Raw genomic sequence first — 26,565 nt, forward strand, 5'->3', positions numbered from 1 at the left:
AAGATGACCTAATCCACTTTTTTACTAAAAAAAAACACTCCACAGTGAGTTAAATGGTAGACCTAATAATTTTCAAAGGATCTGTGACTGCTATATAGTAGTATACCCTATAATGGACGTGGAACCAGTAATGGGACAAAAAAACATATTTCCTCTAAAATAAGTATCTAAAAGTAGTTTATAAACACTGGCTGTATATTATCATAAATAAGAGTCCTAGAGCTGCTTCAGTTTGAAGTTTCATTAAATTTGGTTGTTTTTTAAGAAATTGGCGCCAACCCAAAAGTTGTCGTGTCACTGAAAAAAAATACCACTACGAATTCTTAACAACTTCGCTAAGAGAGGTGAGTAAATTTATTAAATTTTGATTAATTAATACTTGATGAAAACTAGAATGTGTTTTGTTAATTGCATTTACCATGAGATAAGGTATACAACACACTATGTTGTGACTCCACAGATGTAAAAAAAATAGTGGTATTTGGCCCAATCCCATTATAGGAACTGTAAAACTGTGTGTCTCCTATGATGGGACAATTAACAGAATGCTGCTTGCCATGCCATAATTTCATGTTTAAACAATACAGAAGTAAAATGTAGTTACGAAATATGTCAATCAGGAGGTATTCTCGGACTTCGGATAAATTAATATCGTTTTTCCAAACTTTTATTTAACCTGCTCTGTTAGTTAGTGTGGGTCCAAACTTTTATTTAACTTGCCCTATTAGTTGGTAGCTGAATTTGAGCCACTTTTCGATTTCCGATTCAGTTGAAATTTTGTGTAAGTACGTAATTAAGTATGCAAATCAGATGATTATGATAACATGGACCTGATCTGATGATGGAGACAGGAGGTGGCCATGGCAACTTTATCAGAATAAACCCTAACTAATTGTATTTGGGTATATTAGAATTGTCTCGATGGATCTAATACAATAATAATTGGCTGTAGAAAGAAAAATACATTCAGCGATAAAAGCTTATACCAAAAATTATTTTTTTTGCCGTAACTTATTCCCCATTTCAATATTTTATACTGATAAAGCAATGTCCATTATAGGGGGCCCATTACTGGATCCACGTCCATTACCGGGGGCCCATTACTGGAGCTTTGGTGTCCATGACTGGAGAAAAAAAGCATGGTTTTAATTTGTTAAATATGTGGAAACTAATTGCAGTATCTTTGATACAACACGCCTAAAACATGAAAGACGGATAGGACTTTCATCTTTTAACACGCTAAGCGGTAGACCATTTACATGTATAAGGGAAATATCATAAATACTCCAAATTTCCTCTTAAATGTCCCATGACTGGTGCTGTTACTATACACACGAAATTATATTTAAAACATATTTCGTTGCTGATCACCTATAAATACCTATTTTCTTTGAAACATAGAAATCTGTATGAATTATCTTGTATATTTCTTGTGACATTTTCGTTTGACATGACTAAACTTAGAACAATTTTATTTTAATTGTCTTCAAAAACACTTAAACGTAACCAACAAAGTCACATCTTGCGAGTATCTTCCCAGTAACTTATGCAATGTGCAAGTTTTGAGTACGACATAAGTACGGACATAGGTGTAGGCGTGTCCCAAGTCCCTCTGAATCCCTTCCTATGCGAAGCTGTATCATAAGCCATACTTAACCATAATGCTTTGGTGTAAAATTGTGCTATACGAGTTATATTATGAGTATGTTTTTTATACATTCCAGGGGCGATTCGAGAACGTGGCAGAAAGTAAAGTGGTATTATGGACGGTAATATGTTAGGAGCACTAAATGCCGATAAAATTCACAACCAGAAATTAGGCTCTACTAGTGTGCTTTCGTCAAAAACTAGAGACTACCCAAGACGTTATTAAAAGACACATACTCAATGACTAGAACTGAATTCGATAATGGTGCGTCCGTTTATTATCCTTCGCTGACTCAGCGGAGCGGCGCCGCGCCGCCGCGTACACCGCGAGCTTCGACGGCGACGGGAGACTCGAGTCCCGGGGCCGCACGAGGGACTCGCGGGACTCGGCCGCGGGCAGCGAGGCCGACGTGGGCACGGAGGGGAGCTTGCGCACGGTGTCGTAGGGAAGTGGTGAGCTGCGGGAGGCCGTGGAGGCGATGGAGCCAGAGCCGTCAGAGTCCTGAAAAGTATAGTTTTAAGTAAATATGATGTAATGAGTTTGTATGGACAGACGACCTTGTTAAGGTCGCCGGAAGACGCTGGATGCGGGTCGCTTCCAACCGGCTCGTATGGAGGTCCAAGGGGGAGGCCTATGTTCAGCAGTGGACGTCTTATGGCTTAGATGATGATAATGATGAGTTTGTATGACGATTTATTTTTTTAAGAATCGGTTCTAAAGTGATGTATCTCAAAGACTGTAATTTGTCTTTGAATGCACCTAATTGACGTGCTTATTTAAACCATCGAATTAAACTAGAATTCTCCCTTGTGACACAAACAAATCCAATATTGACGAGTAAATCGAGTCGCTCACGTAATTCCTTTCATTTCATTTAGTAAACTCTCACTTGACAATGCCGATGACGACGTGTTCGCTAGGTCACAGTCGCAGGTGAAGCTAGATGACGAATTCTCTAAATGGATCGAAGCATTACGTCAAACGATATTCAATCTAAAATAACGTGAGTGAGTAGCTAACGCCACGGGTCACTAACCCGTGCCTTGATGTCGTCAAGTGTTAGTTTCACAAACTTAATTAAAAACTAAACAAAAGGTTCATACGGTTCATGCATTAGTAGGTGTTTGGGTACCTACACCAAGGTCTAGTTATCACTCCAATCGGTGGAAAAACATTTTATGTTAGACAAGCCAATAAGATTGCCTTCGCGCGTTTCGATAAAAAAGCTAATTTCCTGTACCTATAGTTAAATTGTGTATCGGCCGCTTGAAAAGCCTGTAGGTAATTTCATTGATTTATTGAATGAACTACACTATTAAATACCTATTATTATACTCTACGCCGCAGCTACAGTACCTAGTACCTACAATAATGTAGTTAATCTTCAATTATTGTGATATTGCCCAGGCTATAAAAGGAAGATAGCCCAGTTAATCAACACTGCTAACAATTAAATTTTATTCTTGCATTGCATGGCGATCACGCAAAGGAGATGGCCATTAAACATATTACAGAACACCGTTTGTAATTGGATTTAGATATACATACATAATTGTTTTAGACGCAACAAATTGACAACAATTGGCAATAGTTATGTATATTGCTTATCGAAATATATATATATATATCCATCGACATTATTTGCGAAATAGTGTACCTACCTATTTTATCAGTAAGTATTCTTAAAGAAATAATAGCGTTCCAGTCGCTAATTACCCTAGACTGGCTAACAATAGTCGCGCGCTTACCTATATCCGATTTATTACATCGCTCGTCCATTGTTAATACGGTACGAATGCTCTATATATACCTATCTAGTCAACTGCAGGTTTTACCCTCACTAGGTGTATGTGTATGTTGTTTACCGGACGTTTCAATCGTCGAGATTGCTTCCGAAATGGATGCGAGCCGGGCATGTGGGACTTATCTTATCCTAATCTGTTTTGCCTACGGAATGCGGCAGTGAATGACCGTGCCACGTGACTTTATTGATTGTTTATACACATGCATTTCGTACATTTGCATGTCTAATCATAATTAATGGCAGGTATGATAAAGAATTTCCTATATTTGTGAAATAAGCAACATATACCTTCCTACAGGGAACAACCCTGTGCTCCAGCCGATCGTATGCCGTGGTTCTGGCCGAGGGTTTCATTGGGGGACACCGTAAGGCAGACAGCTTGGGCCGATCGAAGGCTGCATGAACAGATTTGCTGCGAGATCCTGCCATGTCTCTCAAGTAGGACATACCTTCCTGTTGTTCGTGTGTTCCAGCCGGTCGTATCTCGTGGGTTTGGCCGAGGGTTTCCTTGGTGGACGCGGTAAGGCAGACGGCATGGGCCGAAGGCTGGGTGAACAGATTTGCTGCGAGACCCTGCCACATACCTTCCTGTTCTTCGTTTGTTCCAACCGGTCGTATCTCGTGAGTTTGGCCGAGGGTCTCCTTGGTGGACGCGATAAGGCAGACGGCATGGGCCGAAGGCTGGGTGAACAGATTTGCTGCGAGACCCTGCCACATACCTTCCTGTTGTTCGTGTGTTCCAGCCGGTCGTATCTCGTGGTTCTGGCCGAGGGTTTCCTTGGAGGATGCGGGAGGGCAGACGGCGGGGGCGGTAGGCTGGATGAGCGGGTTTGCTGCGAGGCCCTGCCATGTCTCTCAAGCAGGACATACCTTCCTGTTGTTCGTGTGTTCCAGCCGGTCGTATCTCGTGGTTCTGGCCGAGGGTTTCCTTGGAGGACGCGGGAGGGCGGACGGCGGGGGCGGTAGGCTGGATGAGCGGGTTTGCTGCGAGGCCCGGCCCTGTCTCTCGAGTAGCAGGGCTTCCTCACCGCGGCCATTAGTGCCCCGAGCTCCAACCGTGCCCAAGCCGGGGAAGCAGCAGAGGCCGCGCTGTAAACATAGGAATAAGAAGTAAATAAAGATTGAGTTACCTATCTCATTTTGCTTGGACTGTGACCTAGTAAGTTGGCTCCGAGATTAATTTATATTATGCAATATCTCAAATCTTCTTTAGATTCCAATCTTCATAAAAAAAATATGTAGCATTTAGGTAGGTATTAGTAGAATTTATTATGTATTGCGCTGTTAAATAAAGCTGCATAGAGATCAAACATATGATAATCATCAACATCCTTTTTTTTCTTATTTATTATTAAACTTTTCACACTTCTCGAACTAAGCAACAGTGATTAGGAAACGTTATCGTGTTAATCTACCACAATGGAACAATGGGAGCACAGTCAATCACAAACTCAATTAAAAGTAATTAGTAATTCTTACCTCATTACGGAAGCGGCCGAAGAAAGTTATAACACGGTCACTCTGATTTTGGCGTGGAGTTAGATTAATTTCCTTTGTGTTTATTGTTGGTATTTATTCGTCCTATACAGCAGGAAACATTTATTTTCTATTTAATAGGATGCACCATGTTTTACACGACTGCCCAAAAATAGGGATGTATTTTTGATAGCTGGAAAAGGCAGCTCTTAATGCCAATATAATTATTTTAAGTATGTTATTTTAAATTTAGACAAAACATTTTTTTACGGATTGTGCCATGTAAAATACACATCCTGACGACCTCGTATCTGTGGTTATAAAATTAAAGGGTTAGCAGCTACCAGGCTTATATCGCCAGTAGATGCATCGGCACCCATTATGCTGATCTGCGTGCCCTGCTTCGCGTATTTTGGAAAGTATGTACTGACAAAAAAAGATGAACGCGGGAATGAACTTTTTATTTTGTTATACTGTCCCGTGAGCCAGGGTAATATCAGCAACATAATTAGAAAAAAAACCCAAATACTTATATGTAATTGCCAAAAAATTCCAGCTAGGTGCAAAATCCACAAAATCCTACAGTCATGGTTTCTAAGTGTGACCGAGGAGTTGAATTTGTCCAGTTTCATTTTCGTTACGGTGAAACGTTTTGAACATACCTTCGGCTGAATCTCGAAGCGATCGCATTGTTGTAGTAACGTTATATCAAACTGGGTCACTGGCATATAATAGGTTTGTGTCAGCTCGGAACAAAAGCACACATTAATTTATGTTAATAAAGCTCACACGGTGTATAATATAAACTCGGATTTGCGTATTATTGTGCGAAAAGGGTCATTCTGGATAATGGAACTTTCTCAAGACCCTGGGTTCAAACTTTTTCAACTTGAGTAGGTACAACCAGCAACACTCCTAACTGTACATCGATGGACCTTATTACAATAGGCATAAGGGCCACCGATGTACAGTTAACAGTGCGGGCGATGGTACAATCTAAGTTAGGAAGCCATAAAGAAAACCACAACAAACAAAACATGTCTTTTTATTCTAATACATGCGTTTTATAAAAATACGACAAAATACAGTGATTACAAAATATCTTATAAAAATATTTTATTATATACAATCTAGCATTAGTAAAATATTAGTATCTAAAATAATTCTTATTTTAAGCCTCTTAAGCGACGCTTCCTCTTTAGATAAGGCGTTTTTATTGTACCAATTATTTTACAATCTGATTGACTCGCACCGTTTTGCTTATATACCATAATTTCAGCTTTAAAATGTTAAAGGCAAAAAAGGTATCAAACAAAAGTTAAATCACTCAAAACTATAGGTGTTACATCTTATGGCTAAGGAAATAAATAGTTTTTTTACGAGAACTCAGTCTGCGCGGAAAGAGAAGTGTCGTAAAATGTATTAGATCCCATACATTTCACCACACTTCTCTTTCCGTACAGACTCTATGATGAGATGAGCCGAGGACGACATGACAATTTTTTTGTTTATAGGGACTTCATTAGACATATCGGAGCGGCTAAGGCGCTCAAAAATATCTGGACTTGCATTTTAACGTTCAGGCATTTGTGAGCACCTTGGCCGATATATCTGATGCCCTCTGAACATAGTGTAATAATATAGGAATGTCACTAGATCAAAACTCTTATGATATTGTTATGAAGTTTTTTTTTTGGTATCGGCCTTGGATCACCTCACATTGAATTGTAACCCAAAGTTTCATATTATTACGATAATCTTAAATAACAAAACCCACGCATGTTAAATTAATTTACAAAAACACGAGTCCAAAATACAACAATGTTATTCTAACTTTGGCATAATTTTGTGACAACACGCTTTTGTTCAGACAACACGAAAACACCTAAAAATAAAGTTTGCCATGGCGTACAGATCTGGCAAACTTCGTTATATAACTTAGTTGCCAATACAAAGCATGGCTAAAGCATAAGGTCTGCGGGGCTAGTCAACCAATTCTCTATAAAATATTATAAATAGGAGATAGTAAGCTATCTACCAGGCCATCTATTGTCAACGCCAACGAAAACGCCAAAATTAAAAATTTGTATGAGAGATTTCAAATTTGCCGCCTTGTTTAGGGTTTCGTACCCAAAGGGTAAAAACGGGACCCTATTATCAAGACTCCGCTGTCCGTCTGTCTCTACGTCTGTCTGTCACCAGGCTGTATCTCATAAACCGTAATAGCTATTAGAAATTTTCACAGATGATGTATTTCTGCTGCCGCTATAACAACAAATACTCATACCGGATATAATAAATATTTAAGTGGGGCTCTCATACAACAAACGTGATTTTTTGTGATAAAGTCGCGTCAAGATCATTTTGAACTCCTCGTCCGCTTAGCAACTTCTGCTGCTGTCTGTATGATGGGGCGCTAGAGGTTAAACTTTCAGACCTTACTGCTTTGTAATCACGCGAAAAATATATACATACCTTTGATGTCGAATGTACTAGCCCCAACAGACCTAAAATCGCACAACGTCGAGACTAGGGTGCAGATTAGTGGAGATAACTACTAATTATCATTTTAGAGATTCTAATAACAATATTGGCACTTGATTATCAGACCATCTCTGCTATATCTACGAATAAGATTCAATTCACAAGTGCTTCTTAGTAACAAGCAGGTATTACAAGTAAAACAGTAAGGGTCGGTTGCACCAAACTGTCCGTATCGTTAAAGTGTTCGCTAAATTTTTATGTATGGAAAGTTTCATAGTAACGCACCGGGGCGCGCCGGCTGACGTTGATCAGTCTGTCAAATGTGGTTGGTGCAACTGGCCCTAAAACTTGTTAAGTGTACTAGTTTTAAAAATGTATCATCAAATCACGAATGGTCATTTGGCCATTAATAAAGGCACTCGTTTGTTTAAAAAAAATGCTTATAATTTGACAATGTTGCGTGAGTGCGTCTTTGCACTTCGAATTACTTTGCAATGAACGATCGTGCGTCAGATCGCTATTGCGATGGATAAACTTTTGTTCACGATGGATAAACTTTTGTTCAACCCAACGGCTCCGCGACGAACGTTTATTCGAAAGAGCGATGTCGCGATAATATTGCTCGATAGATCGCTTGTACTGGCCTATAGCCGCGAACATCGAAGTTCGCAAATTGCGGGCATTTTTCTCTGTCACTCTAAGTACGCGTTCATTGGAGTAAAAGAGAAAGATCTCCGCAATTTGCGAATTTCGGTTTTCGCGGTAACCCCTCTGTACCGAACCGTAGTACAACAAATTATAGATCGACTGATCGATTTTGGGACAAAAGTTTGTATTTGCAAAGCAACTGTGGTACCACAAACTATAGATCTACTGATCAATTTTCCAATAGCGATCTGCTGCACAATCGTTCATCGCACTTTTTTAATTCGAATTTCAAAGTCGCAAAAAATAAAAATCGGTAAAAAATATATTTTATAAAGTGCCTAATTTTAATAGAATTTGGTAAGTATTAAAGGACCACAAGTACTATTTATTACTTAAGTATTATTATATGATGATTTAACTGATGAAGCATTATGTTAAAAAAGCGTTATGTGACGGTAGCGTCAAGTCTTCTAGAAACACACTGAGCACCAAACAAAGCTGTGACAGTGAAGGAATGTGTTCTCGAGGTACATAGGAATGTTAGAATATATTCGGTCCGTGAATATTCCTTCAAATATTGAAGATTGATTGATAAACATCACAAATAAAGTCCAGAATCACATAATACAAATAATTTAGAAAAAAGAGTCATAATTAAGTTTTATATTAATTTCTTCCCGTCTTATTGGATAGATATTTTTTATCCTCTGTATAAAAAGGTTTTTTTAAATATAATAATAGGCCTTTTCATCTGTGCTTTTCATTTGTGAATAGCTGCATTGAATTTGGAATGTGAATAAGACGTTTCTATGACGAAAAGCGGAAATACTTTCGTCCTCAATTGTACTTATTTTATTGCAAGGATAAGCTATTGAAACAGGTAATGGAGGATCATTTATTGAAAAACACTGGAGCATCAGCACGAAAAAAAAATGTTGAAGCAAAGAAATATGCGTGTGAAAAATCACGCACTTATACCATTATTTTCAAGTGATGTAAACTTTGTTATTTTTGTTAGATTCAACCCGAAAAAAGAGACTGCAAGCCGGCGTACCGTCATTGGCACATTTCGCCAATTAAATGGTGTCATAGCAGTCGTGAAATTAAATTTACGAAAATACATTGAATAAGTATTTTTGTTTCAATCCACTTTGTCCTACGCGTAACCTCCAGTATTTTTATAAAGTTAGGATAAGTACATTCAAATAAGGAAATTCAAAATCGGTATTTGACGTCGACCCATCGCGCCTACATTTATGAATTTTGCAAAATATCTACTGACAAAAGTAGTTTCAGTAGTCAAACTAAAAAAAGTTAAAGGTGCTGACAGACTTGAGCATCTCGTAATGAGCATTCCCGCGAACAGAAGAATGTATTACTTTAGCGTTCGTCGAAACTGCTTAAAAATTGCGAATATTCGATGTTCCGCCAAGTCTATCGGTACCTTTAGATGGATCGATCTAGGTGCTTGGTTAGGGTAGGGTTGGTTGTGGGTGTGGGTGGTGGTCAGTAGTAGCCGGGGCGGTCGTCGCGGGGCAGCGCGGGCAGCATGTAACTCACGGCGGGCACGGGCGGCCGCTCCAGCCGCGACTCCAGCGCGGCCAGCTGCTCGTCCAGCCGCAGCGACGTGCTGTCGAACCCGCAACCTAACGAACGAGGGTACAATCAGATTCAAAAACATTTTTCGGGGAGATATATAGGACTGACTTTTTGTGCTCAATAATAGGGTATTTGACTGTAATAAATTATTTTACACCATGCAATAAATAAAGCACCAGAAGATTAATAGAGAAACGTAGACAGCAGTTATTTTTAGACACAATTTATATTTTAAAACCCACAATATTTAGCGATAAAAACAACAATATTTAACATTATTGGCACTACGTCAGCTGCTCTGCATATAGACGTTTTCATATAAAAATAGTATAAATTCTTTGAGATATTGAACGGTCTCGCTCATCGCTCGACGCGGGTCACTCGCTCGCTCGACGATAGTTCGGAACTTGAAATTATTGTTTTATAACGTGAAGCTGTTTTTCGGGACAGTTTTCACTCTGTCGGGAATCGGGAAGACATGCTAAAAATCGGGAGAATCCCGGCAAATCCCGACCATCCGGCAACCCTAGCCATAAGACGAGCTAAAACAAGAGAGAGGAAGGTCAATACTGCCCTCCTAAGCCGAATAACGCTATCTCAAAAACAAACGATTTTGAAAATGGAATTCTCAGTAATAGAAACTAAAGTATAAGTTAGCAATGAATTTTCTTTTGAGATAGCGCTCTTTGGCTTAGCAGGGCAGAATAGGTACCGCTGCAGTTGTCCTGCGGCGAGTAGTTGCGGCGCGCGAGGTGGCGGTAGCGCGCCGGCACGCCCGCGCCCTCCGCGCTCGAGAACGACGCGCCCGACGACAGCCCCACTGCCACACAAACGTCAACGATTAAATAAACATTTAAATAAACTAAATATAATAGGACAATTTTACACAGATCAACCTAGTCCCACAGTAAGCTCAATATGACTCGTGTTGTGGGTACTAGACGACGATATATATAATATACACATATGTAATACTTATATACATAGAAAACATCCATAACTCGGGAACAAATATTTGTGATGAACACACAAATAAATGCCCTTACCGGGATTCGAACCCGGGACCTCCTGCTTCGTAGGTAGGGTCACTACCGACTAGGCTAGGAGGCCGTTGTTACCTAACAAAACTTGAAAACGAGGTACATATAACGGCCTCCTTAGTTCTTTTTTTTAGCATTAGAAAGAATTTGCAAGAAGGTAAGCGGTCTTCACATATCTTTTAATTAAAAAACGCTTTTTAAAAATCGTTAAATATTACTTATGAAAGCAGAAGAATATATTAATAATTGTTACATATTTGCAGTGACTTATTTTTTAAACGTGTTTTTCATAAAAAAGACACATCAAGATTATTTACCTTATTTCTAATGCTAGTTCTAAAGTATAGTCGGTAGTGACCCTGCCTACGAAGCAGGAGGTTCCGGGTTCGAATCCTGGTAAGGGCATTTATTTGTGTGTTTATCACAAAATATTTGTTCCTGAGTTATGGATGTTCTCTATGTATTTAAGTATTTATATATATGTGTATATTATATATATCGTCGTCTAGTATCCACAACACAAGCCTTATTGAGCTTACTGTGGGACTAGGTCGTTCTGTGTAAAGTTGTCCTATAATATTTATTAATTTATTTATATATATATTAAAAAAAATATTGTTAGTTTCTTTCATCACCGGAAGACCAAAACGCTTATTTACTTACGGAATGGAAACACAAAATCAGTAGTTTCGTTTAAATTTAAAATAAAAGTAAACTTAACGCCATGGCTCCGTAAAACATTGAATATTCCTTTTAACTTCGGTGGTTCAAGCAATCCTACACAAATTAGATTAAATTTATATTATAACACCAGTGATCACGAAAACAGAAACAGTAGAAACACATTTGACATTACCTAGTTCCTCGCGGCTGGAGTTGTTCCGCAGAGAGGCGCCACTGTCGTAGGCGGCGCTGGTGTGTTTCTGCAGCACTTTGATCATCGCGTCGCGCTCCGCTACCTTCGACTCCAACTCCTTAACCCTGCAGATAATTAACGGTTTTAATCTTTTTATGACTTCATTAAGATCTTCTTCTTTTAGGTTATGTAAGTACGTAGGATGTGATCTGTCTTAATCAGTGTTGGCCGAACGTTAATGGCAATTGATCATTAACCAGTACAAATTGAACCGTAAACGGTAACGGACGGTTAGAGTTGACGGTTCAATTTGTAATGGTTAATGGTCAAGAATGTTCAATTGCATTAACGTTTCGGCCAACACTGGTCTTAATGACACAAAAATCTGCCATTATTCTGATACATTCTGCATACAGTCAAATACACTGTACCATAACATTTGATTTATTAAAATTGCGGAAGGAGTTAAAATATAAGCCCAATTCCTTATATTTACAAAAATAAAAAAAGTGCAGCGCTAAACGAGTATTTAGATTTCAGAAAACGATAAAAAATGCTTGTGATATTTTCCCTGTATTTTGAGGAAATATGTATAAATATTAAATATACCTGCTCTCCTGGTCAGCCAGTTTCTTCTGCGCTAAATGCAGCTCGTCCATGTGCCGGATCTTCTCGCTGCGGGCCTCGGCCATCAGCCGCTCGGACTCCGCGGAGGTCTTCTCGAGAGCAGCTATTTTTGCGTCCCTGTACACATATAAACTGAAGACATTGACAAACGAATATTAAACAAATAAAAACAAAAACTTTAAAGAATTTTCATAATCATAGACTTGAATACGACGACGACGTTATTATGACATAAACTTATGGTGTAGAATATAGCATGTAATTTGTTGCGTACGTATAATACTTTTTTAAATGTGTATATTGCCTAATGTCATCACAAATAAGATTCATCGCAACTGTGGTTTTCTAAAACCCCCCCTTCATGGCGACCCTGCCGTATGCCAAGTAAGAAAGAAAGGCTACGATTAGTGGATAATGCATGGTAAAAGTATTACTTGGGTATTGAAGCAGCAGAAACCGCAGCCTGCCTTAGGGCCGCCTCCTCAAGGTAGCGTTGCTCCCACTTGGCGCACTCTCCCTCTAGCGCGAGGAGTCTTTCGTCTCGCTCCCTCAGCTGCCGGCGCAGTTCCGCCTCGCCGCCCGCGGTGCTCGCGCCGCGCTCGCCGCAGTTGCACTCGCGTTTTCTGGACAAAAACATTAAATCATGAAGACAGAATTGAGAGAACACATATAGACGTGCGTCCACACCTGCCAAAGGCTCGCCAACTGTTGCAACTAGTTAAAGAAAACCGTACAGCACATCGCACGAGCCCTATGCCCTAAGATTCCGCGCGGTGAGTTGGCGACGGTCCAAAGTTTGTTGAAGAGACGCCAACGCACGCTGAAGTTACATAACACGCTTCACATGGCGTCCCTGCCAAATGAGACCAACCTCAATGTCTGTAGTTCCTTCTCAAGTTGCGCCCTGAGTTTTCTCTCGGTGTTCGCGGCGGTATGAATCTTGTTGGAGAGACGCCAACGCACGTTGAAGTTACATAACACGCTTCACATGGCGGCCCTGCCAAATGAGACCAACCTCAATGTCTGTAGTTCCTTCTCGAGCTGTGCCCTGAGTTTTCTCTCGGTGTGTTCGCGGCGGTCTGAAGCTTGTTGGAGAGACGCCAACGCACGTTGAAGGCCCATGACGCGCTCCACATAGCCGCTTGCATGTCGGCACTAAACAATAATAAAAAGCGTTGAAACATTTTACAATGAACACATTATCATTGTTATCAATGCTCTTGCATAGCGATGATATTCCACTGGTCCAATTTCTTTGTCCAATGTCAGTGCGTCTCACTCTCTCATTAAAGCAAAATGTGCGACGCAATACACATTGGACAAAGAAATTGGATACGTGGAATATACTACCCTAAGGTGCAACTTGCGCAAGTAGTACACGGCTAATAGGTCTTGTAAAGCACGGTATAAAAGTGTGCAAATCCAGAGACGTGCCAGCGTAGCATAGTTACATTTTCAGGACTGAGAATCGCAAGCGCAATTGCGACAAGTAATTTGCACATGCTGTGCTGTGTTAGTACATTTTTGCGTTTAACAATTTATTTGTTACGTAATCAACCAGGCATATAGTACGAAAATAAAAAATATACCTCCTCCTCGAGGCGCACGACATTGGCCTGCGCGTTGGTGAGCGCGGTGTCGAGTATATCGATATGCGTGCGCTGTTCTTGTAGAGTGGCTCGTTGTGCTGCCATCTCTATCTCTTGTCGCTCTTTACTGCATGCCAGCTCCTTGTCTATAAAGTAACATAAATATGAATTCAAACAGGCTGACATAAATATGAAATCAATTCAGTGTGATACGCATGAGTTTGTACCACCACGACCACGGGAGGTCAGTTCTCTGCGTAGCACTTATCCACTTGCACACTTATATTATTCTTTACGACTGACAGTCTGTAACTTACTCTGTGCAATGAGCTGCGCGATGAGCATCTCCCTGTTCTGCAGTTCCTTCCGCAGCGCCTCCGCGTTGCTGTCGCCGTCGGCGCGTACACCCGCTGACAACAACTCCACCTGAACACAAATAATTATAGATTTACCATTTATCTCAGGTAAAGAAGTCGATTCGAATAGAAAGTAAATGAGTTTTGGGATTCAATTAGATTATTTGTTACATTTTTATTTGAAGCGTAGCCTTCTACCAGTCAGTATCTGGCTATAATAACTTACGTTAAACCTATAGCAATATACTCAACAACATTGGGACACGTATGCTCGCCTTTCCTGTGGGATAAGACTGAAGCCGAGAGGGTAATGTAGGTGCTGCGCATCCCTGCGTTTCCTTAATTCCGTCCCAGGCGGTGTAATGTATGTTACACCATAAATCGTCTGCAATAGACGCAAAGGCCAATGGTGGGATGGTATAGGGACGGTACACGTTGTAGGGCTGCCGCCTTGTGGCCTAAATCGGAATCAATTACTTTATTACAATTACAAGCTAACGATGCTTCTGTGCCGCCCCTTTACAGTTCAAGCACAGTCTCTTTAATCAAGCTTATTGGACCTTGAATACACTAAAGAGAATACGATTTTGGGAAAAAACATTAATTTTTCTTCGGATTGTGTTTAAAGACGATAAGTTGAGGTCGGTGAAATTTAGTCTGACAAACAGTTTGTGAGTAGAAAAAGGCGTGAAATTCAAGTGTTGTATGGAAAAAGATAGCACATGGTTTGCCAGACTATAATTACGAATTGGCTACCTGCTGCTTGAGCGCGCGGTTGAGGTCGTGCAGTCGGCGGCAGTCCGCCTGCAGTCTCGTGCGCGCGGCTCGCTCTAGTTGCTCCCGGCGGGAACATGACCCGACTAGCTCCTCGTGGGCGCAGCGGACTTTTTCGACCTCCTCTTCCAACTGGAACAAAATTGTACATCAATTATGAACGGCCAACGGATCACCACAACTTTAAGATGCATTTAAGACAACTCGCAGTTACCACACATCGGCGCTGCCATACTATAAGTTTGCGGGAAATGTTACAGTTACCGTAAAATCAGGTAACTATAGTCCATAGGTACAACTTATGGTCCAGTTTAACGTTGATTCTTCTTTTTTCTAACGTTAAGATTTGTACTCCTTACATTTATTTTGGAGTTTAGTTCACTAATGCTCTTTCTATATTATACCATATTTGTAAGTATGTGTATTTGGACGTATGTAAGTCGTGGACAGTCGTGACCTGATGTTATGGTACCAACCTTGTTGGTCTTGGAGACGCGCTCTAGCGCGTCGCCGAGCTGCCGCTTGAGCTGCTGGTTCTCGGCGGCGAGGGCGTCGAGCACGGCGGCGAAGGCGTCGTCGGGCTCCGAGCCCGGCGCGCCCACGGAGCCCTCGCCGCCGCTGCACCAGCCCGACGACTCCGACCCGCCCGGCACCAAGCGCACCCCCACACCCACGCCGGTGCCCACGCTGGAGGAAGAGAATCAGTTATCCAAAAGTTCAGTGGCTGAGGTATAGAAAACGAGTCAAAAAAAATACGTTTAGAAAAATCCGGATCGCATAGCAGAATACTGTTTTGCTATGCCGCTTAGGGCTAAATGAAAATTCCTGGACTGGCCACTTAGAAAAATAAATCTTCTCATATATCAGAATCAAGAAATTTTCAGTATGGCTCACGTAATACCGTCGTTTTGCTGTGCAATTAATTTTTAAGTTAAGTTAGTCCTTTTTTTTTTGATCATTTAAAATACCAGCCATTGAAAACTGAAATAGTAGAAAGGAAAAGTCGAAAACTCGAAACATTTTCATCTTTGTATGCTCGTTAAAACCTAAACGATATATATACTGCGAACTACCGCAAACATAGAATTTCCAAAACTTTGTCCCTCTTGCCCTATGAAGTGACAGAGATACATCCTTTCCTCCTTCCTTCCCTTATCACAATAAGACTGCCAAAAGTAAAGTTCTACAGCGATACCCCAGGAACAAATAAAGCCATGTGCCTTAGTGCCTCAAAAAAAATAGTTTTAAAACGGATAATATCATAAAAATTATAATTCTCACCCAGTAAGGTCCGGCTGCGAGCGACTCAAGCTAAGCTTCTCCTTGCTAAGCTTGTTGGGTTTGCCCTTCGGTTTCCGCTCGGTGGGCCCGCGCTCCGCGCTCGGCGTGCCGGCCACCTCTTTGGCCAGGTGTTTGAGGACTGATGATTGGTTGAGGAAGTCATCAGGGATCTCGGTTATTTCCTGTGAAGAAAAAAATAGCTACAATTTTTGTCCTATACGTATCTTTTTGTAATCATCTTCAAGCAACACACGAGGCCTGAGACCCTGTAGGAGCGCCGAAATTGTCCTTTCCTTAAATATCTGGTGTACAGACCTTCCCGTTTATAGTCTGTCAAGCCATTTCCGTCAGTATAAAAAAGCTGGAATTTTAAAAAATGTAGGCGCGAAGAGTTATAGTCCCATAGAAAATTTGGATTTCTCGCCTTTTCTACTGACAAATTTCTTTGACTGACTATAGCTCTATTTTCCCCATGTTTTCGTTCGCGAACTGTAGAGATCTTGCGTAAATATGATGTTGCCAAGCATTCAGTCTTCTTCATACCAGTAGGAATCCTTGTAAAGAATGCCCTTGTATAAATGTATTAACAAACCCTGGATTTTTCTACCTACCTCTTCAACCTTGTTAGTTCAACATCATCATAGCCCTTTCAGTCTATTGCAGACTATGCAATGCAAACAGTGTCAGGCAGACATATTGGTTAAATAATTAATGAGTCTAACAGCCCCAAAATACCGACTTGGTGGAAATTTCCCATCTATTCATATTAGACTAAGCTGAAAATGTAGTAATATTGCTAAAACTATTTTACTAACCTGAACGGAATGATCAGGTGGACTAGTGTAGATCCTCTGCCCACCAATATCAATGTAGTTGGCCGTGGTGGTGACAGCTTGTTCCTTGTGGACTTTAGGGAGGGGTATGCCGCTAGGCTTCTTAGTTTCAGCCTTCTTTAACGTGTGGTATGGCGAGGACTGAGTTGTGGTATGCTTCACTTCGCTGCTGGTTCGTTCGTGTTCTCTGCGGAATGCTCATTTGTTAGTTTCATTGAGAAACAAGTTTTGTGCAAACGAACGCAGTCTACCCTCAAACTCGTCCTTAAATCAAAATGACATTAAGGAGATTTAAGAAAGGGCTCGTGTGAGCCCCGATGAAATAGTGCTGGTTCACATTGACTGCAAAGCACATAACCCCTATACGTCTCGTGATTTTTATCGTCGACGATAGAGACAGAAGTTTATATGAATCTCTAATAGATATGAGCGCCGCGCCGGCGCGCCGCCGCCGCTGACGAAATTTTCGCGCCGCCGCCACCGACGCTGCGCTATCGGCGTGGCATCGGCGTGACCTTGTTAAATACTACTTCTTTCAGAATCAGATAATATATATTTTATCTAGTTTAGATCTTTAACAGCGCCACTCTGAATAGCTTATAGACATTAAAAAGGTAGTTTAGGTCCATATAATTCAAAAATATCGAAGGTAAATTCAAACTTTTCTGTCTGGTAACCGCGCTACTAATCTTAGGACAATGAAATTACAAATTTTGCCAGCTGGTTAGGTCATCCGTCATTCACCGCGAAATTAACAATTGCAAGCATGGTTGAATGTTTTTAAAAGGTGTAAAAAAGGGTAATTTCAGATATTAAGCGTTTTCACGTTCAGAGGTCCGGCCGTTGGCTTCGCACGGAAGGGCGTCGGAAACGGAAACGGGTCTCATTTAAACTTGGCCATTGTTCAAATTTCAAGCTTTGCTCTCTCGCAGCTCAATCTTTGGCCTAGCATCGCTCGCATGAATGCCGCTATCTGAACCTCCAAGTTTTCGGCTCTGTTTGGAGCTCAACTTTCGGCCACTCTTTTAAAATGCTTGGTCATTGGTTATTGTCCGATCTTAGCTCCACTGCAGCACGGCCTTTGGCCTCGTACGAATGCGCCTGCATCTTCAAGTTTTTAACATTATGGCCTCGGTCTTTATCTGCCTTCGGACTTGCTTACACTGGACCACTAGTTCAATTCTAAGCTCTGCTCTCTTGCAACTTGGTCTTCGGCCTCGCACAGAAGCGCACCGCAATCGGCGCTCCAGGCATTCGGCCGTGAGCCAAGCTCACAATTGGCGTTCGATTCTAAGCTTTATGCTTAATACCAGCAGCTCAGCCTCTGGCCTCGCATGCTCGCATAGGAAAGCGTCGGAATCAGGTCTTCGGTGTTAGGTGGAGCTCGGCCTCGGGCTTCACCTTTAGACATAAATCGGTTTTGTTGGGTTGATTTTGGTTAACGACGGAGCTTGATTTTCCTCACTTCGGCTCTTTAGAATGTCGACAAGACGTTTTCCTGATGATACAGTCAATCCGCTACTTTTTACTTAGCACAAAAGATAAGGGCCTCGCAAAGATCTTCCGGCCAGGGCCTCACCAAGATTAAGACCGACTCTGATGAAGCGCGATACCGTTTATACTATATAAAACTATTTTAGTACCTTTATTCCATAAATTATCCTTGAAATTAAAAATTCACTTATTTTATAACTTTCTTACAGCAAAAACATGTTTTTTCGGTAAAATTTTGCTTTGAATTATTTTTTCATTAATCAAAGGTGTTCCAAGGCCACGCCGCCGATTCGCCGCCGCCGCCGACCGATTTTGACCGGCGCGCCGTCGCCGGCTAAATGCCTATCGGCGCTCATATCTAATCTCTATAGTAAAAAATATCGCATATATTTTATCACTGGTCCTTTCTGCTATTGAAGACGATGTAACACACTGTTTTACAGCATAAATCGCCCCGGCCTCGCACGGGTTACACAAAACCTTAACAAATTATACATACATCTAAACCTTTCTCAATATCTATTGATCGGTGAAAACTGCATGAACGGTTCAGTAGTTTTTGAGTTCAGACGAGGTTTTATATTGAAGGTTAAAGTATTTAAGAATTAACTTAAGAATAAACTAGATAAGCACAATGCAAACTCTACTCAACACTGAAAACTCGGTTGATGGCTCTAGATACACTCATTATCAGTTATTTCAACTGCCTGCCTGCTTCACAAGATAATAAAGTAAAATAAAGACGAAGAAGAAGACTGATACGAGACTGACATAGTCTATACTCTCCAAAACAAACCAAGAACTTACCGAATAGGCGTCGGCCGCGCCGGCCATGGGTCGTCTTGGTTGTGTATGATGAGCGTGTTGTATGATGAGGATGACACGTCGAGGGAGCTCCGGTTACTGTTACCGCCGCCCACGGACTCCTTCAGAGAGTTGCGGTTGCTGCCGGTCACGCTTTCCTGTGCAGGTTCAATAAGAATGAGAATCATGTAATTATGAACATGACTGCAATACAATAAAGAAAAAAGAAAGAAAGAAAAGAAAAGGGTCGGTTGCACCACACCGTCCGTCACCATTAAAGAGATCGCAAAATTTTATTGTATGGAAAGTCTTATAGTTGACTGCTGACTGACGTTAGTCAGTCCGTCAACTGTGGTTGGTGAAACTGACCCTAAATGTCTGCGCAATAAGAGCGAAAAAGTCGTCGTTCGACTCAGCTCGCATCGGCCGGCCTGCCGACGCGTCAACGACTTTTTCGCTCATAAACTACAAAAAGCTTTTTCCTATCGGCTTTTGCCGAATGCGCTTAAATATATCTGGGGAGACCCTAACTTGTGTCCTAACCCTAAAAGATCGGTGTAAGCTGGAAGTGTTGTCGCAAGTGTTGAATCAAAGATGTTAGTATGTTTGTGTTCCATAATGTTACATTTACTTAATTTTTAGGGGACGAGGAGCAGCTACCCCTCGGGGCCAGCGTCTCATGTTATTTGGTACATATAGGATTTCGCCTATTCTATTATTTGTTACTAGTGGGTTATGTTCCTGTACAGAATACCATTAGGCCTTTGGGTTTAGTACTCATTTTTGCTGCGACAGTATGAACATCTAAAAATATGTGATGATAATCAACAGTTGAATCAAAAGTTTATCATTTGTTGTTAACTTCTGTACAATCGAATATTTTGTAATTAATAAATAAATAAATAATAATAATAAATAAATATTATAGGACATTCTTACACAGATTGACTAAGTCCCACAGTAAGCTCAAGAAGGCTTGTGTTGTGGGTACTCAGACAACGATATATATAATATACAAATACTTAAATACATAGAAAACACCCATGACTCAGGAACAAATATCTGTATCATCATACAAATAAATGCCCTTACTGGGATTCGAACCCAGGACCATCGGCTTCGCAGGCAGGGTCACTACCCACTAGGCCAGACCGGTCGTCAAAATAGAATTTTAAGAATAAAAGAATAGAAGAGTAATTTTAGATTACCTTCAAGGAATTCCTGTTGTTATTATTATTATTGTTCTGGGTCTGCGTTTCCTGTCCCTGCGGCTCGACGCGCGCGGTGTGGCGCACCACGTAGCGCTCCTCGCGGGACAAGTTCTCGTTCGATGTGGAGACATCCGTCTCGCTACCGGACAAACTTTGGGGAAACCCACTGGCCACTGAAAGGTAGTATTATAATTAATACAGACTTTTTGGCAATCTTATATGTAGAAAACAGGCTTTTCTTAGATTTATCCAAGTCAGGTCGAAAATATCTTACAAATGCAAAGTTGAAGTACTAAACTCAAGAAATGAAGTCAAATTAAAATCTAACATGCTTGAAGAGTCAAATAATAATAGCGTAATGATTTAAATATTTTAATTATGTTTATAAAGGTTTATTGTTTGTTTGTAATCTGTAATGGACATTCATCATGTGATTCCTTACAAATTCAGGATGCAAATACATTTGTAGGACATAATAATATATTTCAACAATGAATCTTCCTATTAAATGTGTAATGTAAACTAATAGAATTTAATAACCAAGCCATATAATGAACTCATGTTGTTAAAACACATATGGGTATACATATATCATAGTTAGCACAAAGGGAGTTATAGTTACAGATGTATATTTACATACAAAATTAAACATCCTAAAAACATAAAGTAAAAGTAAACTCATGATAACGAAGTCAAATTGATATTTACCTAAAGGTGAAAGTCAACAAGAAATGTTTAAGCTGACACAATTTTTATTACTTTGTCATAATCTTGGGCATTATTCGACAAAGAAGCAGACGACACAGTCTAAACCGACAGTGAACACACTGAATTGCTTTTTCAATTCAGATAGCAAGGACATTCAAGATCATATCAATTCCATGATTCATAACTCAAGAATCTTGTTTATACAGAGACACAAAATAACAACACGCATACCAGTTGGTTTCTGTGCCCTCGGAATGTTCTTCGTAAACGAAAGGAATCGTCCGGTTGGTCGCATGGACCCCATGATACCTCTGTGCCGTGAACAACAGATTTCAATACAAAATCATATTGCACTGCATCTAAACTCGTCTTTAACGCACACCGCTTCTCTCAAACGTTATCCATTTAGTATCTGAAAGCGAAATAAGTTACGCTAGTATAATAAACATCGTTGAAGAGCATAGAAATAGAACACAATAAGAAGCAAAAGTCTGGACAAGGATGTCACATAACATAGTGATTATTTATAGTTTTCAAGTAAATTTCAGCACTGTTCCCGAAAGATAGCAATGAATAGATAAAGTCATATGTATAATAAACACTCACAACGTTTTTAAAGAGCAAAAATAAGCTTAAAATTGGTTTCACATTGACTATATAAACTTTTGATGGATGGGGTCAGGGCAATTATTAGTGATACCAGTCACATATTATATTTTTCTACTAAAACAAAATATAATTTGGGAACACATTCAAAGTTCACTTTTAAATATTAAGTAATTTATTAAAACATGTAATTTTATGGTATTTCATATAATTTTGATTTTAATTTGATGACTTTGATGTATTCTAACTTGTAGTTTAGCTGGCCATTATGCTGTCAATATAAAAACTAAAATAGTATTAATAGTACGACTTGGCAACACTCACGTAAGTGTCATTGAATAGCAAATTCTTGTCGTTCTGAATGTAGTACACAGGTGTTGTGATATATTTTTGTAATATTCTTGTATTTTTAGCACGATTCCTAAGTAACTTGTACATTTTAGAAACACTTTAATAATTAAAGTTCTAACTAATACTGGTTCAAAGCATTGTTAGTCGTAAGCAATATTATTTATTAATTTTAATATGTGACCAAGGCCTGTTCACTTCCTAAGAAAGTTATGTCCCCAAATAATTGCGCATGTGTGCGCCTTAAGCTTCTATGTGTGCGTTGGCCTCCGGGAAAAAGTTGCGAGTAATAAAAATAAAATCATTTTTCTACAGCAACATTGCTCCCAACTCTGATTTAAATTATCACGAATTTTATACAATAGTAATCATAAAAAGGGACTTAAAACGCTTAAAACTTAATTACATGCGATTAAGTTTTGTAATGAATATTTTCTTCCAACTGTCTTTATCAATGTTCATAAAATATATGGAGGGTAGGTACGTCTACCCACCATAATAAAAAATATATTTGTCAATGACTCTGTCCAACTGCTGTGGTTAAAGTTCATAACGAAAATTTTATTTATTAACTCTTTAAATAATACATACAACGTGTACCGCTAGGTACCACTTAAGACTGTAAGTCTGTACCTACATGGATTACAGCAATGCACATAGAAAATGTGCTAAATGCGGAGCAACGGCTGTTGAAGCAGCCAGAGTGAAATTTACAACTTTAGTGGGTTCAGAAGGAACCGAGTCATAACGCATCTGGAAAGCGTATTAATTAACCGTGAAGAAATTTATGAATACAAGTTGGAAATCTGTGTAAAATGCCGTGTGTAAAGTGTAGTGTACCTGTGTGTAAAGTGTAATAGGTAGGCATGCCTAATATTATTTGTATAAAAGGTACTGAAAACTTTGTGAATGCGCTTTATTAATGTCTATTTTTTTATTAAGTTAGTTGCCAGTTTTCAGTGTATGTTTTTATATGTAAAACATTTTTTAATAAATAATATATATAATGTTATAAACATAAACATGCCCAGTGGCGGATTTGCAGTCTTTGCCGCCCTAGGCCCCAGGCCTTGTAGCCGCCCCTTTCTCAGCATCAGCACCCATCCTATTTACTACATTTAGGTCAGGCAACAAAAAGGTACTATAGAGGGAAATGCTTGGAACACATTTTTAACTTAGTAACTTTATTTGGACTCTTTAGGAGGTGAACATATCAAAAGTCCCCTTGAGCGGGGTAGGGGAGTTTGGTTTGAAGGTCACATTTTTCGGTTTTTCGCTTATTATATCTCAGAAACTACACGTCCTTGTGATATGATATGATCATGGGAACATAGGTTTTGCGAAAAAAATAAGCAAATACTTACCTATTCATTTTAAGTGACAGACCAATAGCATTGACTTTTAATGTACCTACAAAAACATTCAAAAAATCTAAAAAAGAAACAAGAAAATCCTTTTTTTTTGCTATACCTATAATCATATAATTTTTTTTCCTTCTTTTGGCCTCCAGCGAATTCCTGAGAAGTTTAAAGGGCAAATTAGTAGGTATTTAGACCCAGAGTTTCGGAGATAAGGGGGGGAGGGGAATGGTCATTTTTTGCCTATTTTCTTGAATAACTGCTAAACTATTTATCCTAAAATTATACAAAATATATATTTGAGATTCTTACAATGAGCTCTTTGATTTGATATGTAACACGATATAGTTTGAAAAACTTTAATTTTAAATTTTCTCATTTGCCCCCCAAAAATGGCCTCTATATTTAAAATTAATTTATTTACGTTACACGCCCATCTTTGGGTAACAAACATACATATGTGCGCCAAATTTCAACTTGATTGGTCCAGTAGTTTCGGAAAAAATAGGCTGCGACAGACGGACAGCCAGCCACGAGTGATCCTATAATGGTTCCGTTTTTTCCTTTTGAGGGACGGAACCCTAAAAACGGGGAACAAGGCGCGAACGCGTCAACAATCTGCGAAATCGACGCCACAGTCGCGTTCGCGGCTTCGCTCCGCGATTCGCGCACAAGTGTGGAGGGCCCTCAAGATATCAAATAACTTGTAGCTTTACAGTTACCATCAGTTTGTCACTGACATAAACGCCGTCGAGAACGTAATTTACTTTCTATACATTAGACCAGCGGTGGAACAAAAATGGGTTTTGATAACATTAAAGTTTTTTCTTTTTTGATATGTTATTGTAAGCATGTTAAATAACATTCATGTAAAAAGTTAGAAAATTCTAGGTGGAGCGTTCGGCCATATTTAAATATTTCAATTTTTGCTAAATAACTATGTAAATATAAAATTAAAGTTACAAAAAACTTTAACATATTCAATAACACTTTAATTTATTCACAATATTCGGTTTTTAGAAATCTGGAACAGCTGCTTTCTGGTGAACGTAAAAACACGAATTATTATGTAAATACAGAATTAGAGTAGCTGATATTGCAAAATTACGATATTACCTATCAACTTAGTATACATGTAAAAAGTTAGAAATGTAGACAATGTGCTTGTCTAGATATTGATTTCTGGTTAAGCAGTATAGCCAATATTGAATTAAAGTTTGTAGAGTTAATACTACACGGTCATAATAAAGATCTTACTTCTCACACAAAAGATTAGAAATATAAAATCACGGCGACACTAAATACTGATACGTAAGTATGCATTCCGAGCTTATATTAAGTTACATTTCAAACGCGCGGCGTTTTCGCGCGCCGCGCTGTGCGCCGGGGCAGGAGGCAGCGATCGACGGTCGCGGGCTAGCGGTTAGCGCGGTGACCTTAAAAATACGCAAAGCGTTTATAAAATTATTATCAATGGTAAACAGTTATTTTACACAGTACACTAATGGAAACTTACCTTTCCTTATTTATTTCTATATGTACTAGGGATTGCCCGCGGTTTCGTTTACGTAGAATTCGTTATCGTGTCAAGTATAGAAATAATAGATACATTTGAAAATTAATTTAGGTGCATTGTCATACAGATAACTACCCTTGTTAAAGTATTCTTCAAATTCAATACACCACAGGTGTCATTTCAATACAATTTTGCGTAATTTGGCGCTTTTAGATTATAAATGACTAGCGCCATATATTTTTTAAGAGCGATCATCTCCGATAATATTTACTTTATCATAAAATCAATTTCAAACTAACGATATTTATCATTTTAAAGTCAATATTACCAACCAACTGATCCAATTTACCTACGGAAACAACTCAAAATTTGCATCAAATTAAATGCCACTTTTCTTATCCGTTTGGAACAATCAAGAGGGCCTTTACGAGCTGATGTGATGAAAATTTTATTTAACCTTCGTCCCTCGAAACCTTCACTACGCTCAAGGTTCAATTTTACGAACCACTCGCTACGCTCGTGCTTCAATTTTAGAATGTTTGAATTTGTGAATGTACTTCCTGCCTCGCACAGCCAAACTGTGGAATGAACTGTCCGATACGACCTTCAAACCTTAAAAGACCCCCATCTTAAACGCGCGTCGGCAACGCGCTTGCAACCCTTCTGGTGTTGCGGGTGTCCATGGGCGGCGGTAATCGCTAACCACCAGGTGATCCGTCTGCTCGTTTGCCTTCTATTTAATAAAAAAAAATGTTTCGCTTGTTTGGGTATCAATATTAGCACGAGCGGTTAATCAACAACTTTTCCCCTTGTAAAACAAATAAGGTAGGTGAAGTGCAGGCATATGAGGCCCGGCGGGTAACAAGGCCCAGCATTCAAAAATAACAGTTGCTCCCTATTATTCCCAATTATTCTGAATTTGTACTTGTTGCTAAGAAGGCCCACTGTCAGTGCAGGTAAAAAGGTCCAGTCCCGGGCCTTATTGAACGTAAGTATGAGATGAAATATAAGATTAAAATATTTTAAGATAATTTTGAATATTTTTAATCTCTTATTAATAAGGTCGATTTGAAGAAACTTCTATAAAATTATGACTTATAAATAACACTTGCACTGCGTGGGCTGTCAAAATTGCTGCAGACTTTTCTTGGTCTAACTCTAATAATTTATCACTTGCTTTATTGACCTAAAGACGTTTATAGAATCAAAAAGTCTAATAACATTGAGGCACTTATACTTTTTAAAGGCAGTAACTATTTACAAGTGACTTTTTTTGTTAATACATAGGTAGGTATTTACGATAGAAGTGCGAAAAATAGATATTTTGCAACGAGTGACAAATTTTAACACACGGCCAAAGGGAGTGTTTTAATGTGCTTATTATAGCACCGGTGTCGTAATGTAGCACCAGATGTACTGTCAAAATTATGTTAAAAGATAATACTTATTTGATACGAATAAATATTTATACTGTAAAAAATTATCCCACCAAACACATTTTCATG

The 26,565-nt window shown here is 39.4% G+C and overlaps 1 protein-coding gene across 1 annotated transcript; it reads right to left on the reverse strand.

Moving 5' to 3' along the window:
• Positions 1 to 1,749: 1,749 nt before the first annotated feature.
• On the reverse strand, positions 1,750 to 21,926 carry LOC134664340 (angiomotin-like). Its single transcript, XM_063520913.1, has 18 exons — positions 21,839 to 21,926; positions 21,464 to 21,644; positions 20,522 to 20,697; positions 19,317 to 19,471; positions 16,998 to 17,202; positions 16,183 to 16,364; positions 15,378 to 15,588; positions 14,884 to 15,033; positions 14,089 to 14,197; positions 13,772 to 13,917; positions 13,198 to 13,337; positions 12,617 to 12,805; positions 12,165 to 12,299; positions 11,556 to 11,680; positions 10,372 to 10,479; positions 9,621 to 9,706; positions 4,323 to 4,541; positions 1,750 to 2,149 (listed from the first exon to the last, which is right to left on the reverse strand). Exons 2-18 carry the CDS (start codon positions 21,534 to 21,536, stop codon positions 1,892 to 1,894), a joined length of 2,667 nt encoding a protein of 888 aa, XP_063376983.1. The 5' UTR covers positions 21,537 to 21,644; positions 21,839 to 21,926; the 3' UTR covers positions 1,750 to 1,891.
• Between the last annotated feature and the right edge of the window lie 4,639 nt (positions 21,927 to 26,565).

Source organism: Cydia fagiglandana, chromosome 5, assembly GCF_963556715.1.
Source record: "Cydia fagiglandana chromosome 5, ilCydFagi1.1, whole genome shotgun sequence".
Taxonomy (NCBI): Eukaryota; Metazoa; Arthropoda; class Insecta; order Lepidoptera; family Tortricidae; genus Cydia; species Cydia fagiglandana.